The sequence below is a fragment of the Balaenoptera physalus genome (assembly GCF_965194825.1).
Source record: "Balaenoptera physalus genome assembly, chromosome: 3".
Classification (NCBI taxonomy): Eukaryota; Metazoa; Chordata; class Mammalia; order Artiodactyla; family Balaenopteridae; genus Balaenoptera; species Balaenoptera physalus.
Window position 1 is genome coordinate 173,607,859 of NC_138890.1, and position 13,570 is coordinate 173,621,428.

Here is a 13,570-nt window from a genome sequence, read left to right on the forward strand (position 1 = left end):
AGAATAGTCTTAGAGGGATAGATTAGCTGTAAATCACCATGTGGTGCACATGGGGAGAGGTGCCCTTACAAGGGGAAGAACACAGTGCAGGGTGGGCTTGCCAGGAGAAAAGGGCTTTGCCTGGAGGACCCAGGGAAGGAGTCAGAGAAGATGGACATTTGAGCCAACTATTGAGCTCAAGGATGGCACATTCAAGGGAGAAGGAATGAAGGGTTCGTGCAAAGGAAGATGAGAAAGAAGAAAGACGTGTGCAGAGGAAGGAAGCCCCACACGGCTGATTTGTCAATAAAATAAAACAAGATCTGAGATTTATACACAATAAAGGCCTGTCCAAGTATAAGGAATTATTTTTACTTCTATATCCTTTTGGGCTCAAAGGAACATCTTAGTGAAGGGCAGTCAGCAGTGGGACTCATGAAATGATGGGACCTTCAGGAATGCTGGTGGTAGCTTCAATTGTACACGATGGAAACATTTCTTAAATTATCTGCACAACTGTTCTGAACATTTGAACAAGTGCTGCACTATTTCCCAAGTCATTTAATAGCTGCATCTACTGGGTGTTTTCGTGTTATAAAGAAAATGCAACACAGCAAAACTTCCACCTAATTTTGCTTGAAAGATGGCATTTCACGGCACTTGTGCTTTTATTTTCTGTTTCAGTGATGCTAGAGATGTGCTCACAGGAGACTTTCTGCATTGTGTAAGCGAACTCTTGAAGGATTTCCCTTTTAATAATCCATATTAATTTTACCTTCATAAAACTAATTCTCAAATCTCCTTTATAAATGTACTTATTATATATTTAAAAGTTAAGGCATTTGTTAAAGGCACTGCTTTATATTTTTTTCCGCTTGCATCTCTCTCACTAATAAGACAGCTTTTCAGAACAGGGACTGTTAAGAAGCAAACTGTCAGTGTTTTAATTTTGATATCAATTAATTGCTTTTATTTCAAGGTATTCATAGTAACCTCTTAAGATTACAATCACTGTACCACTAAACTTCATTTTCTTGGGAGTCCTCCAGAATCGTTAAGTGTTACTGGGGCAAATGTGTCACACTGGTGGTTAGTGCTTTCCTGGCTCTCATGACATTAATTAGCATGCTGTGCTGGGAGCCTCTCTTCTTGCCCAGAACGGTGGTTAGAGATCAGAGTCATAAGAGGACCTCAAGGCATCCATAAAAGCAGGGGCCTGGGCATCTGTAAGTCTCCAAAGAGACAACTGGGAAGCTCTGTTTGCTTCCTGGGATGACATCTTGACAGAAACCAGGATATAAATAAAGCTCCCTTGAAACCTGAACTTGTGGACCCCGGCTTAACATCTGGGTGGAAATATGGCGGATCAAAGCCAGAATCCAGACAGTGGTGCAGGGTAGGCGTACCTGCCTGTGAGTGCTGGTTCAGAGACCTACTGATTTAGGTGGCTGGGTGTGCACACACACAAACAGATGAACACACGGATGGATGAGTGAATGATAAGTGAACGGTGGATGTGACAGAGATACCTGCTCCTGTGGCTGGGTCAGCGGGGGATGGACACAGTGGTCCAGGAGAGGGTTTGGGCTTCTGAGAAGGTAAACATGTCTGGTGTGAATTGGGCATGGCAGACCTGGGCAGGCAGAGTCCCGGTATCCTCCCTGAATGCAACCACCCATCGACTTGTCCTGGGGGCTGAATGAAGTGTCATAGGTAGGTAATGTGCCCAACTCAGGGCCTGGCACCTAACAGGCACCAAACTCATGACAGTGTCCTTTCTCACTTCAAAGGTGGGAGGAGATGTGCGCTCAATCCCAGCCCCCAGCCTGGGTTCATGGCTGTGGCCTGAGGGAGCCAGTGGTACTAAGTCCGGAGGCAGTTTCAGGGATGATGCAAGATGATAAATAAATGGTGTTTTAAAATGCTAAATTATTTTTATGTATTTGTCACCAATACCTGGAACAGTGTTTAGTACCTGGCTGGCTTTCAGTAAATGCTTTCTGAGTTGAACATCTGTTAGTTTGTTTCTATGGAAACCTTGGACAGAATGAGCAGGAACATTTTTAGTGTAAAATGAAATGAATAGTGATCAGTGAATTGTGATCATAAAAACTTCTAGGATGACTTAAGAGGGTGACCTTATGATATGAAAACACTACACCTAGACTACTATTCAAAGGATTTTCATAATATTCTTACATTGTAGTTTTGGGGAACATTTTGCTGGATAAAGAAATATGGATGGAAGATACTATTGAAGGCAATAGTTTTTACATTTTCTAAGTAAGAAGCTCTCAAGTATAGGATTCTGGTGACAGCTCACCACTAAAGCATGTGACAGTAACTCAGCCTGTGCCCAGCTTAGGCCATCTGTGTATTTCAGCCTCATTCTGGAAGCTGCTCAATTCCCAACTCCAGGCCTCCAGGCAGAAATAAATCACAGAGCTACAAGAGCCTTGAAATATATAATTCATGTTACTGTGTTCCAACATATCAAAAAAGATTCGAGACCTTGGTGCCCTATAGATGTAACTGCCGGCCATTTAATAAAAATGTGACATTCTATCCTGGAAAACAAATAAAAATTCTAGTACCTCAAACAATGTTTATTTTATTATCTAAACAACCAAAACCCAATTACTTCCTCTCAGTTTTATCATACTTTGACTTAACTGCTAGCTTCTGGACATAATGTACAATGGTTGTACTAAATTCTGCATTATGGTTGTAGGTCATTACATTCTTAATAAAACTTCAGGGTCCTCTTGGAACAATGACCCTATTAAATCATGGTTCTAGGGCCAGGAAGTTGGAATGCAATACCTGCTGGATTGGGGGGTGGGTTCCCAATTTACCAACAGTACCCAGGACACTAAGGTGATCAAATTTCAAAGTAATTCTGGCAACTTGCATCTCAGACTGCACGGTCTGGCCACCAAGCAATGTTGACGAAGCTGAATAGGAACTTGATAAAGACACAATGTTTAAAATAACTAATACTTGACTTAAGAAGAAGAAAGTTGAGGCCCATGTACAGAGTTCACTCTTGCTTTTATCTTTGCTGTTAAGGAATACTGTACTCTCTTTAATGAAGGCTCTCTCACTTGCTATTCCTTCCCATAATTTAAGAGCTATGTTCCCAATGACTTATTTTGATAATACTGACTTAGTTAAGTTTAACATCACAACCTAATACCCCAAATAAAACAAACATTTTCAGATGACTGTGTTGGATTTATTGTGGCATTTCCACACTGTGAATAGAATGCCACCAGATTAGTTTTCTCAAACTGTCAGTATCAGACTTTCCAAAAATACAAACTAAAAATGCATATACAAATGATGTTATAATAGGATATATAATTTACTGCAATTATTTGTTTTTCAAGCAGTGGTGTGATTTTATCACTAATTTTGATTATCAACAAGTCATCAGTGGACAGAGAAAGCCATGGCCATATATGTGTGTGGATTTATAAACAAGTATGTTAACACCCACACATATACACCAAATACACATCTATTTATCCAAAAGAAGAATGCATATGCATTCGCGTTATCTCTTAACTTTCCAAACTAAATGGCACGTGATACTTAAAAAAGGTTCAACCCTGTCTAAAACATCATCCATCCATCACCCTTCCCAGCAAAGTCTTACTGAATGGGCCTTAAGTGCCAAGTGCTGGTTGAGGCACTGGGTAGTTTCCTTGTTATTTATTATTTTATATTCTTCAGTCAGAAAACTTCCAGATCTTTACATTTCAACCTAATAGACCCATTCTCATAAAATTTCAGTAGGAGTTCATTTAAAAGATTAACTTTTATAATTGAGAATTTCTTGAGATGCTTTAATTCATATGGAAAATAAAGAATCTAATTGTCACTCTGTATCTAAAGTTGAGATTCATTATATTAGAGAGTCTGGCCACACAAGTAGAATTTAACTCATAAAAAGAAAAATATGTCAAGTTTAACTGGATCGAAAAACAATTTCACATCATAGGGAATAAGCTCACAATATTGACTTTAATGGATATTTTTCAAAAGGTATTTTCTCTACTGTTCATGGTGAAGTAACTGGTACCACCCTTACTTTTCTACATACAAAAACTATAAAACTGGACAAAATGTATGGGCCAGTTGTTTCAGACTCTTGCAACAAGCAACACAGTACATGGTCCTCGAGAGAAGGGAATTTGTAAGGTGGGCGTCACCTTTGCCCAGTTCTCTGTCTGGGAACACTTTGCTGACCACGGTGCAAAGACATGGTTGCCATGCAGACAACAGCAGTATCACTGAATGGAGGGTGCACAGATCAGAGTTGGGGCTGCAGAAGTAGCTAGAATTTGTGGAACTGGGACCAGAAAGGAGAAAACTGCATTTAGTAGGGAGCACCAGAGGTCTCCATGAGGATTTCCTGCAGGTCCTTATCTGGGGAGTGAATGGTTGATGTACAGGATGAGACTCCAAGTGGCCTGGAAGAGGGCAACAGATTTAGGCTGAAAGCTGATAAGGGCTAGAAGACAGAGATGCACAATGCTAGGAGACAGCAGTGTTCTGGCCACACAAAGTGGAGAGACTTCAGTGAGCACCCCGGGCGTCCACATCTCATGAGTAAGAACCACAAACTAGAGTACAGGCCATGCCCTAGGGCTAAGGAAAAACCAGAACAGATGAGCCCTAAGGAAGAGTAAAACAAGCCTCAGGGGATCAAAAGGATTCACCTATTATAATAACATAATATAAATACATGTAACATAAAATAACAATATGTTACAATATATAATTGTAACATATGTAATGTTATAAATATATTTTAAAAATGGACATAATAAGTGAACAAATGGGACATTCCCTAGAGAAATATAGACTATAAAAAAAGAACCAAATAGTAATTCTGGAACTGAAACTTAAAATAACCCAAATGCATAGCTTGCTGAATTGTCTAAACAAATGATTAGAAATGTTAGAAGAAAGATACAAATGATGACAAACATTTTATCAGAAACAGCTGAGTCCAGATGAAAATGGAATTATATCTTTAAAGTGTCTAAAGGAAAAAAAAAGAATAAACTGTTTAGAATTCTGTACTCAGAAAAAGTGTTCTTCAAAACTGAGGGTGAGTTAATAACATTTTCAGATAAAGAAAACCTGACGTACTTTGTGGCCACAGATTGTGTTACAAGAAATGCTAAAGGAAGTTTTTCATCCCCTAAGGAAATGATACAATTTGAAATTGATCTATAAGAAAGCATATAAGAAAGCATAAATAATAAATGGCAAACATGTGGGTAAATATAAAAGATGACCCTATTTTATTTAAAAGCAGCCCATTATTTTAAAACAAAAATTTTAACATTGTGTCATGTGGTTTACAGCATGCATAGAAATAAAATACATGATGACAATAGTACATACTGTGAAAGAGGGATACATGGACTTATTTGTTGTAAGGATCCTGCATTTTGCATAAAGTGACATGATGCTAATTCTATGTAGGTTGTATATTAAAGATGCAGCTGTAATCTCTAGAGTAACCACTAAAAATACAAGAAAATATAGCTAAAAAGCAAATTGATACAAAAATAGAATTTTTAAAAGCATGTTTAATCCAAAAGAAAACAAAAAAAAAAGGAATGAGAACAATGGGAAACAAATAGCAAAATGGTAGACTTAAATCCACTATGTCAATAATTACATTAAATATAAATGGATTAAATTGTTCAACTGGATAGAAAAGCAATGCCAAACTAAAGGATGTTACGACAGACATATTTTACATAAAAACACAGAGAAATGGAAAGTAAAAGGGTGGGGAAAAATATCATGCAAAGAGTATTCCTAAATAAGCTGATGTGGCTGTATTAACATAAGATGAAGTATAATTCAAGGGAAAGTAACATTATCAAAAATAAAATAAAGTTATTGTATATTAACAAAAGAGTCAGGAAGACATAAAAATCCTAAATGTGTACGCACCTAAATACCCAGCTTCAAAATATACAAAGCAAAAACTAATAGAACTAATGGGAGAAATAGAAATATACATAATCTTTGTTAGAGACTTTAACACTCATATCTATTAAATTGTTACATAACGAGTACCAAATATTGCAGAGGATATAGAAGCTATAAACAATATCATCAGACAAATTAACAAAATGGATATATCTAGAACACTATACCTGACCACTGCAGAATTCACAATTCTTTCAAGTGGCCATAGAATGTTCACCAGGGTAGACCAAATGCTGAGCTATGAAATCTGTTTCAATAAATTTCAAAAGTATACTTATAGGGTATATTCTCTGATAAAATTGAACAAAATTAGAAATCAAAATTAATAAGCTGTCTAGAAAATCACCAATTATTTGGTAGTTAAATAGTATACTCCTAAATAATGCATGGGTTAAAGAAGAAATCACCGCTTAAATTAGAAAATATTTCATAGCTAATAATATTAAAGATTCAACATCTAAAAATGTTCAGGATATATGTTAATAATGCTGCTGAGAAAAAAATTACTAGCTTTAATTATAGTTAAATGGTTATATTAGAAAAGAAGAAATTTTTAAAGTCAGTGATCCAAGTTTATCCCATAAACAGCAAGGAAAAGAAAGTCACATTAAGCCTTAGTATGTAATAAAGACAAAACAGACATTAATGAAATAGAAAAGAACCCAACAAATATTTCTTTTAAAAATTAATAAAGATAAATACTGATGTTTTGAAAGGGCTAATTCATCTGATAAACTTCTAGTTAGACTGACCAAGAAAAGGAGATAAAGAAACACATGTTACCATTATTAGGAATAGAAGAGGAAATGTCACTATAGATCTTTCAGTCATTCAAGGGATAAATGAGAATATTACAAACAACTTTTGGTAAAACAAACAAACAAACAAACAAACAGATAAAACAAAAAATTCATTGGAAAAGGTCTCTTCCTGTGTCATTTTTTGATGTTTATTTATTTATTTTTTTCCAATGAATCTGATCAGTCTAGCTAGGAATTTCTTCTGCATAACCCTACATGTGTTAGTGTAGTTGAATTAGTAATTACAAAAACCTTCCCGCAGATAGGATTCACTGGTAAGTTCTAACAAAACTTTAAGGAAGAAACAATAGCAATTTTATTACAAGCTCTTCAAGAAGGCAAAGGAGTAGGGAGCACTTCCAAATCATTTTTTCAGGGCAACATAACCCTGATATAAATTCTTGAATGGTAATTTTAAGAAAAAAATTTCTAAATTATACCATTCAAGAACACGGATATAAAAAAAATGAACGAAATAGTCTCAAATCAAATCAACAAAATATAAAAATGAATAATAGATTATGACCAAGTAAAGTTATCCTAGGAATATAGGTTAGTTTAACATTCAAAAATCAATGAAAAATAATTTTAAACCCATCAGTACAATTCACTACATTAACAGAATAAAGAAGAAAAATACATTTATATCAATAGATGCAGAAAAAAAAAAGTATGATAAAAGTCAACATAAGTTTGTGATAAAATCTCTTACCAATCTAGGACCACGAGAGAACTTTTTCAACTTGATAAAAGGTAACTATGTAAAACTGAAAGCATCATATTTAATGGCGAAATGTGAAAACTTTACTTGGCAATTATGAAGTTCCAGAATAAGCAATGTGAAAGTACGGTGACAGAAGTCAGAACAATGGTTGCTTACTGGGGTGGGGAGGGGATTGAATGGAAGGGGGCAAAAGGGAACATTCTAGCTTTATGCTGGTAACACGGGGGAATACATTTGTTAAAACCCAGTTGTACACCTGTAAGAAATACATTTCCCTGCAGGTAAATATTTCCTAAGTAATAAAAAGACCTGCTGCATTTAACTTCTTATTTCCTGTATTTTCCAAACGGCACTAGTTTACCATGGAGGATACTCCATGGTCACAGCAAAATAATGTGAAAACCAGCAGCATGATATAGAACATTCCATCTTTGAAAGAAAAGTTTTATGCTCCGTTTCCTTAGCAAACAGGAGAGTGACACGCAAAAAATTCTCAGGGATTTCACATATTCTGCCAATGAAAAGGCAACATTGGGAATATATGCTGATGCTGACTGGTTTATTATTCTTGTTCCCAGCTGAGATTACCCAGCTGAGGAGATAAGAATCTAGTTCTGGCACATGGCTGTAATTGACTTTTGGGGGGAGATCTACTTTAGTTTAGAAGAAAGAAGATTATCACATTAGATTGAAATGGGGAATATTCCCAGTGCATTCTGAAATGTTGGAGGTTTCTGGAAGACTATATATTTTTGTCTATTTTCCTCTTGATTTCATTATAAACTAGAATAAAAGAAACCTCAAAAATAGTTAATTTCATTTAATTTAGGGTAGCTTTCCTAGTGGTTTAGTAGGGCAAGCTGTGATATCTCGGTTTTCCCTTGTCTAGCGAGAGCACATGTCTCTGTGTTATATGAGGAATTTATATGAGGAAACCAGTCTGCTGGTGTCCCTGGGGTCAATGGAGTTCTATGAAAGACTTCTCTAGAAACACTTAATTTGAGGAATTTAATAATCAGAAGTCCCAGATAGGCTACTGCTTTATAGTAAATTTTGTCTATATCTGAGGAAGGTAAGGGGGGCGGAGGGACATTGTTTCTTAAATACCATTTGAAAGGAATGCAGTGTATTAATTTGCCATCTTACACCAACCAAGAGTTCTCGCTAAGCTCCCACATGATAAATCAGAAAGAAAGAACTGACCCAACAGGCCAAGTCAGTACTTGAGAGGAAACTGATCCCCACAACAGTATCCACTGTCATTTTCTTTGCCAGTAAAACATGTGTTTCCTGTTATATAGGACCAGCCCTAACATACAGGATTTGACATTTGGTAGGTACCCAATAAACGCAGAATACATCAATGTCAGCTTCACTGAATAAAACGGTTTTATGAAGAATTTTACATTGAACATTTGCCAAGAGTCACTTGCCTTTTTAAAATCCAGCATGCAGAGCTTGGCTTTCTCTCCAAATTGCCACTTGCACTGTGTGTTTGCATCGTATAACTCTCCCGGCAGCTTCTCAGGATACTTGTATTCCTTCACAGGCTTTGGCTGATCAGCAAGGCATGTAGCTTGGGCAGTGCTAAAACAAAGAGGAACTACTGGTGATGCTGGAAATTACCAAAGATGTAACTTCAATCATGTAATTCAATGAATGAATTACATGTAATTACACGTAATTCAATCACGCCTTTTCTTTCTCATGCAATTTTACCCCATGTCTTGTATAAAGAAGAGGGGACATTTTTCTCCTGAGGTCCAATATAACTTTTATCTTAATTCTATTAAAATATAGAGGCCACATTTTCTGAAATTGTTCATAATATGTTTCACCTTTTCCAGGGAGGCAATTTGTTCTTCATCAGATTTCTCAAACCTATCATGGGGAGAGTGAAATGGGATAATACAACCAGATGTTTGATGTGAGGAGCTTCTATAACAGACACCTTAAAAAGTACACTTCTTGCTAGGAACAATAAAACGATGAAATGGGCACTGTAAACAGCAAAACACAATCAGCCAATTTCAAAGGCTGGAATTTTCTTTCTTTCTTCCCTCCTTCCTTCCTTTCCTGCACAATAGCTTCCAGCTTCCACATGGAGCATTGCAATGATTTCCACCAGAAATGCTCTATACGCAGGCTGATTTCTGATTAGATTCCAAAGTCAAGAAGAAAATTAATTCTCCTTAAGTTCCCTAGAAGATGGGCTAAAGGCCAACTAATGATTTCTTCCTCCACAAATAGGGTATCCTCTTCCTTACCAGAGACAGGCTTTGGTATAATTTTTTGCATTTGGAGGGAGGAGAAACAAATGTTTGCAAATAGCAACTAAATCCTATTTACAGATTTCAATAAGCAAAAACTAAAAACAAACAAAAACAAAACACCTCTGTAATCACAATAAACTTAACAACAGTAGATCTGCCTAAGCATCCCCAAACTTTTCTTTGTGTGGTGGTCCACCTTGATCGGAATCTTTCTGGCCCCAGTCTCCAGGACCCGGGTCCCAGATTCTATTGCCTTGGAGCCCACTGATGCATGTGTGCCCTTAATTAATATCCACATACATAAAACATGAGGAAGGGCACCAGTCACTGTGGACAGGACATTAAACATACATGCAAGGAGGTCAGAAGCCTTTTAATAGATTAAATCAAAGGCTTGGAAAGTGCTAAGAGCAGTGACTGGCTCACTGTGAGTGCTGAACAAATGATCTTTCTATTACTGTTACGATGATCATGATGTAAGGGTCTATAAGTAGAGAAAAATGAATAAAAGCATAACTAACACTCCATGACAGGAGTAACTTTGGAATTCCATAGCACCTCTCTCTAATGATCTCAAATGATTCCTATATACTAGTTAGATGTTCCCCATTATCTCCCTAAAGTTACATCAGGGTTGGCAATATTATTCCCATTGCATAGAAAGGAAACTAGGAAAAGTCAGCTACATTGACGAACCCAAGCAAGAGACTGAAAAAACTTTTTAAAGTTCACGGGTTCAGGATTTTTTATAGTTTGATCAAATGTAACCTATTATTTATTATTCATCCTTAAAATTTAATTCAAAGAGGACTTCCACTTTTAACTATGGTGGACGAGCATGTATGAGACTGATTGTTCTACAAGCATCAGAAGGCTATCAAAGTAAAAAGAACATGAGGGATGAACATTTCCAGAGCAAAGGAAAGTAGAGAAGTGAACCCAACACCCAGTAATATTTTTCTCCTCAAGGAATTTAATGAGTCATAAAAAGCCGCTAAGAAGCCTAGTGGCTGAGTGGAAAGTGGTCCTTACGAGGCTGAGAAGCTGAGCAAGGTGTTGGCAATCTGGTGGGGCTGGGAGATAAAGATTGAAATTGTGGGTCGGCCCTGGTAAACAAGATTTTCACGGAAGCCACACTAGGTCTTTGCTGAAGGAGTAGAGAAATAACTTGAAAGGCTGGTTTAGGAAGGCCGAATGCCAGGGTGACATCAGCTCAACTCCAAAGTGACTTACTGATAAACTGCAACTGCCCTGTCTGCTAGAGAGAAAAGATAACATCATTCGGGGCTCTATCTTGTCTTTAATTTTTTCATTAACAATATCCTTCATTTGTTCAAAATTACCAAATGTATTGGGAGATGAGACCAAAGCATTGAAACCCAAGAGAATACACAAATAATAGACACAGATTCATAAGGAATCCAGATATTGGAGTAGTCAGAAATGGAATTTAAAATTATTATGGTTATTAGCTTTGAGAAAAAGAGGTTATGATGGAGAATTTCACCAGAGAATGAATATATACAAAATATGTACGTGCGGTATTGTGAAAAGTTCTAACATTTACATAATTGGAATCCAAAAAGGAGAAGACAGAATGAAAGGGTCAGAATCAATATTTGTAGATAAAATGTCTGAACATTTTCAAAAACTGATGAAAGACAATAAACCACAGATGTAAGCAGTTCTAAAACCCCAAGCAGGAAAAAGAAAAAGAAAAACACACATGGGTACATGAAAGAAATTCTACAGGAAACCAAAATCACAGAAAAATGTCAAAAGTAACCTGAAAACAAGAGACATGTAAACTTTCAAAGGAGCCACAGAGAATGTGTACATGGCCCTGAGGATGAGGTCCCTGCCTGGTCCAGTGCACAGACTAGGGGCCTGGAAGGTCCCATGCAGGGGGAGACACAGCGACACACACATCAACACTGCGATGTGAAAGTCGGCTCTGGTCAGCATCGCATCTGAAGAGCCATGAGCAGATCCCACCCCTGATCCTTCTGGCTGGGCTCATGCTTGGGCATGTTTACGCTTGTCCCATCATCCAAAGCAGGTCACACAGCTAAGCCCAGAGTCAATGAGGTGGGCACAGGGATACAACAGGGTGTGGGTGCATGAAGGAAAAGCATTGCAGCCATTTTACAATCACCCGATATCCACCAGGACAAAATATGTTTCAACTCTGCTGCATGCCCTACACAAAAGTCAGGTGGCCTACATGTGATAAGCAAAACAACAAAGCTTGTGGAAGAATATATTCATGGCTCTGGGGTAAGCAGAGTTTTTTTCCAGTGGTGCACAGAAAGTGCTAATCCTAAAGGAAAAATATGAGTAATTGGACTCCCTTAAAAACATAAAAAATCTCTTCTGTTTATCAAAAGACACCATTAAAAGTGTAAATACTAAGTCATAGAGTGAAAGAAGATATTTGCAATACATATTTCCCATAATGCACAAAGTGTTCCTACTCAGTATATACAAAGTACTCCCAACAAGAGATAAGAAAAATAAAGGAGTTTAATTTCAAAAACATGCACAAGAGATTTGAACAGACACTTCACTAAAGAGGTTTTTAAAGTAGCCTTTAAACATGTGAAAAGGTGTTCAATCTCATTAATTATAACTTTGATCCATCACCACAGACCCACAGGATTGGCTACAATGAAAAAGACCAGCGAGACCAAGTGTTGGCAAGATTGTAGAACAATCTGAATATTCATAAGTGCTTGTGGGTTTGTAACTTTGCACAGACACTTAGGAAAGCTATTTGGCAGTGTCTACTGACACTGTACATATATATTTATGACCCCAAAGTTCCTCTGCTGTGTATACTCAGAGATATATGTGTAAACCAAAAGAATATTCACAGTGACATTTCTTATAATAGCCAAATACTGGAAATGCAAATGTCTATCACTAACAGGATGGATCAATAAGTTGGAGCATATCCACACAATTAAAAATAAGTAAATGAATATCATATTTTTATGCAGAAACAAGGATGAATCTCATAATCAAAATATTTAGCTAAAGACCCCAGACACAAAATAGCACATAACTCATGATTCCATTCATAGTAAGTTCAAAACCAGACAAAACTGTCTACAGTGGCGTTCTGTGTCAGAGGAATGGTTGTCTGTGGGGAAGAGGGAGGTGATGATGGGATTGGGGAAGGGGATTCTTGGGGGGAGAGCGGTGTTCCATATATTTTTTTAGGTTCGTTAACACATCCATCACTTCACAAAGTTAGAACTTTTATTTGGTAGTGGGAACTTTTCAGATCTACTCTCTCAGCAAGCTTCAACTATAAAATACAGTATTGTTGACTGCAGTCACTATGGTGCACGTGACAGTCCCAGAACTCATTCACCTAATCATTAGAAGTTTGACCACTTTCACCCATTACCTCTCGCCCACTCACCCGGCCCTTGGAAACTACCAATCTACTCTCTGTTTCTAAGAGTTTGATTTTCTTTTTAACATTCCACATATGAGTGAGATCATGCAGTATTTGTCTTTCTCTGACTTATTTCACTTAGCATAATGCCCTCAAAAACCATCCATGTTGTCACAGATGACAGAATTTCCTTCTTTCTCATGGCTGAATGATATTACAGTGTGTGTGTAGATAGGTAGACAGGTAGATAGATAGACAGATATAATTAGATACAGTGCATATATATATATATAAATACCACATATACATCATATATCTCACATCTTCTTTACTCTTTCATCCACTGAAGGACACTTAGGCTGTTTCCATGACT

General features: G+C 37.0%; 1 protein-coding gene across 7 annotated transcripts in view; it reads right to left on the reverse strand.

Moving 5' to 3' along the window:
* The window catches only part of ADAMTS16 (ADAM metallopeptidase with thrombospondin type 1 motif 16), a 157,569-nt gene that overhangs the window by 82,884 nt on the left and 61,115 nt on the right, over positions 1–13,570 (reverse strand). For all 7 annotated transcript variants that reach the window (XR_014261726.1, XM_082454362.1, XM_082454361.1 and 4 more), the window contains one exon: positions 8,955–9,108. Coding sequence is in view for 6 of the 7 variants with exons in the window: in XM_082454362.1 (XP_082310488.1) it covers positions 8,955–9,108 (154 nt within the window). In the remaining variant the exon portion in view is untranslated. The remainder of the gene's footprint in view (positions 1–8,954; positions 9,109–13,570) is intronic.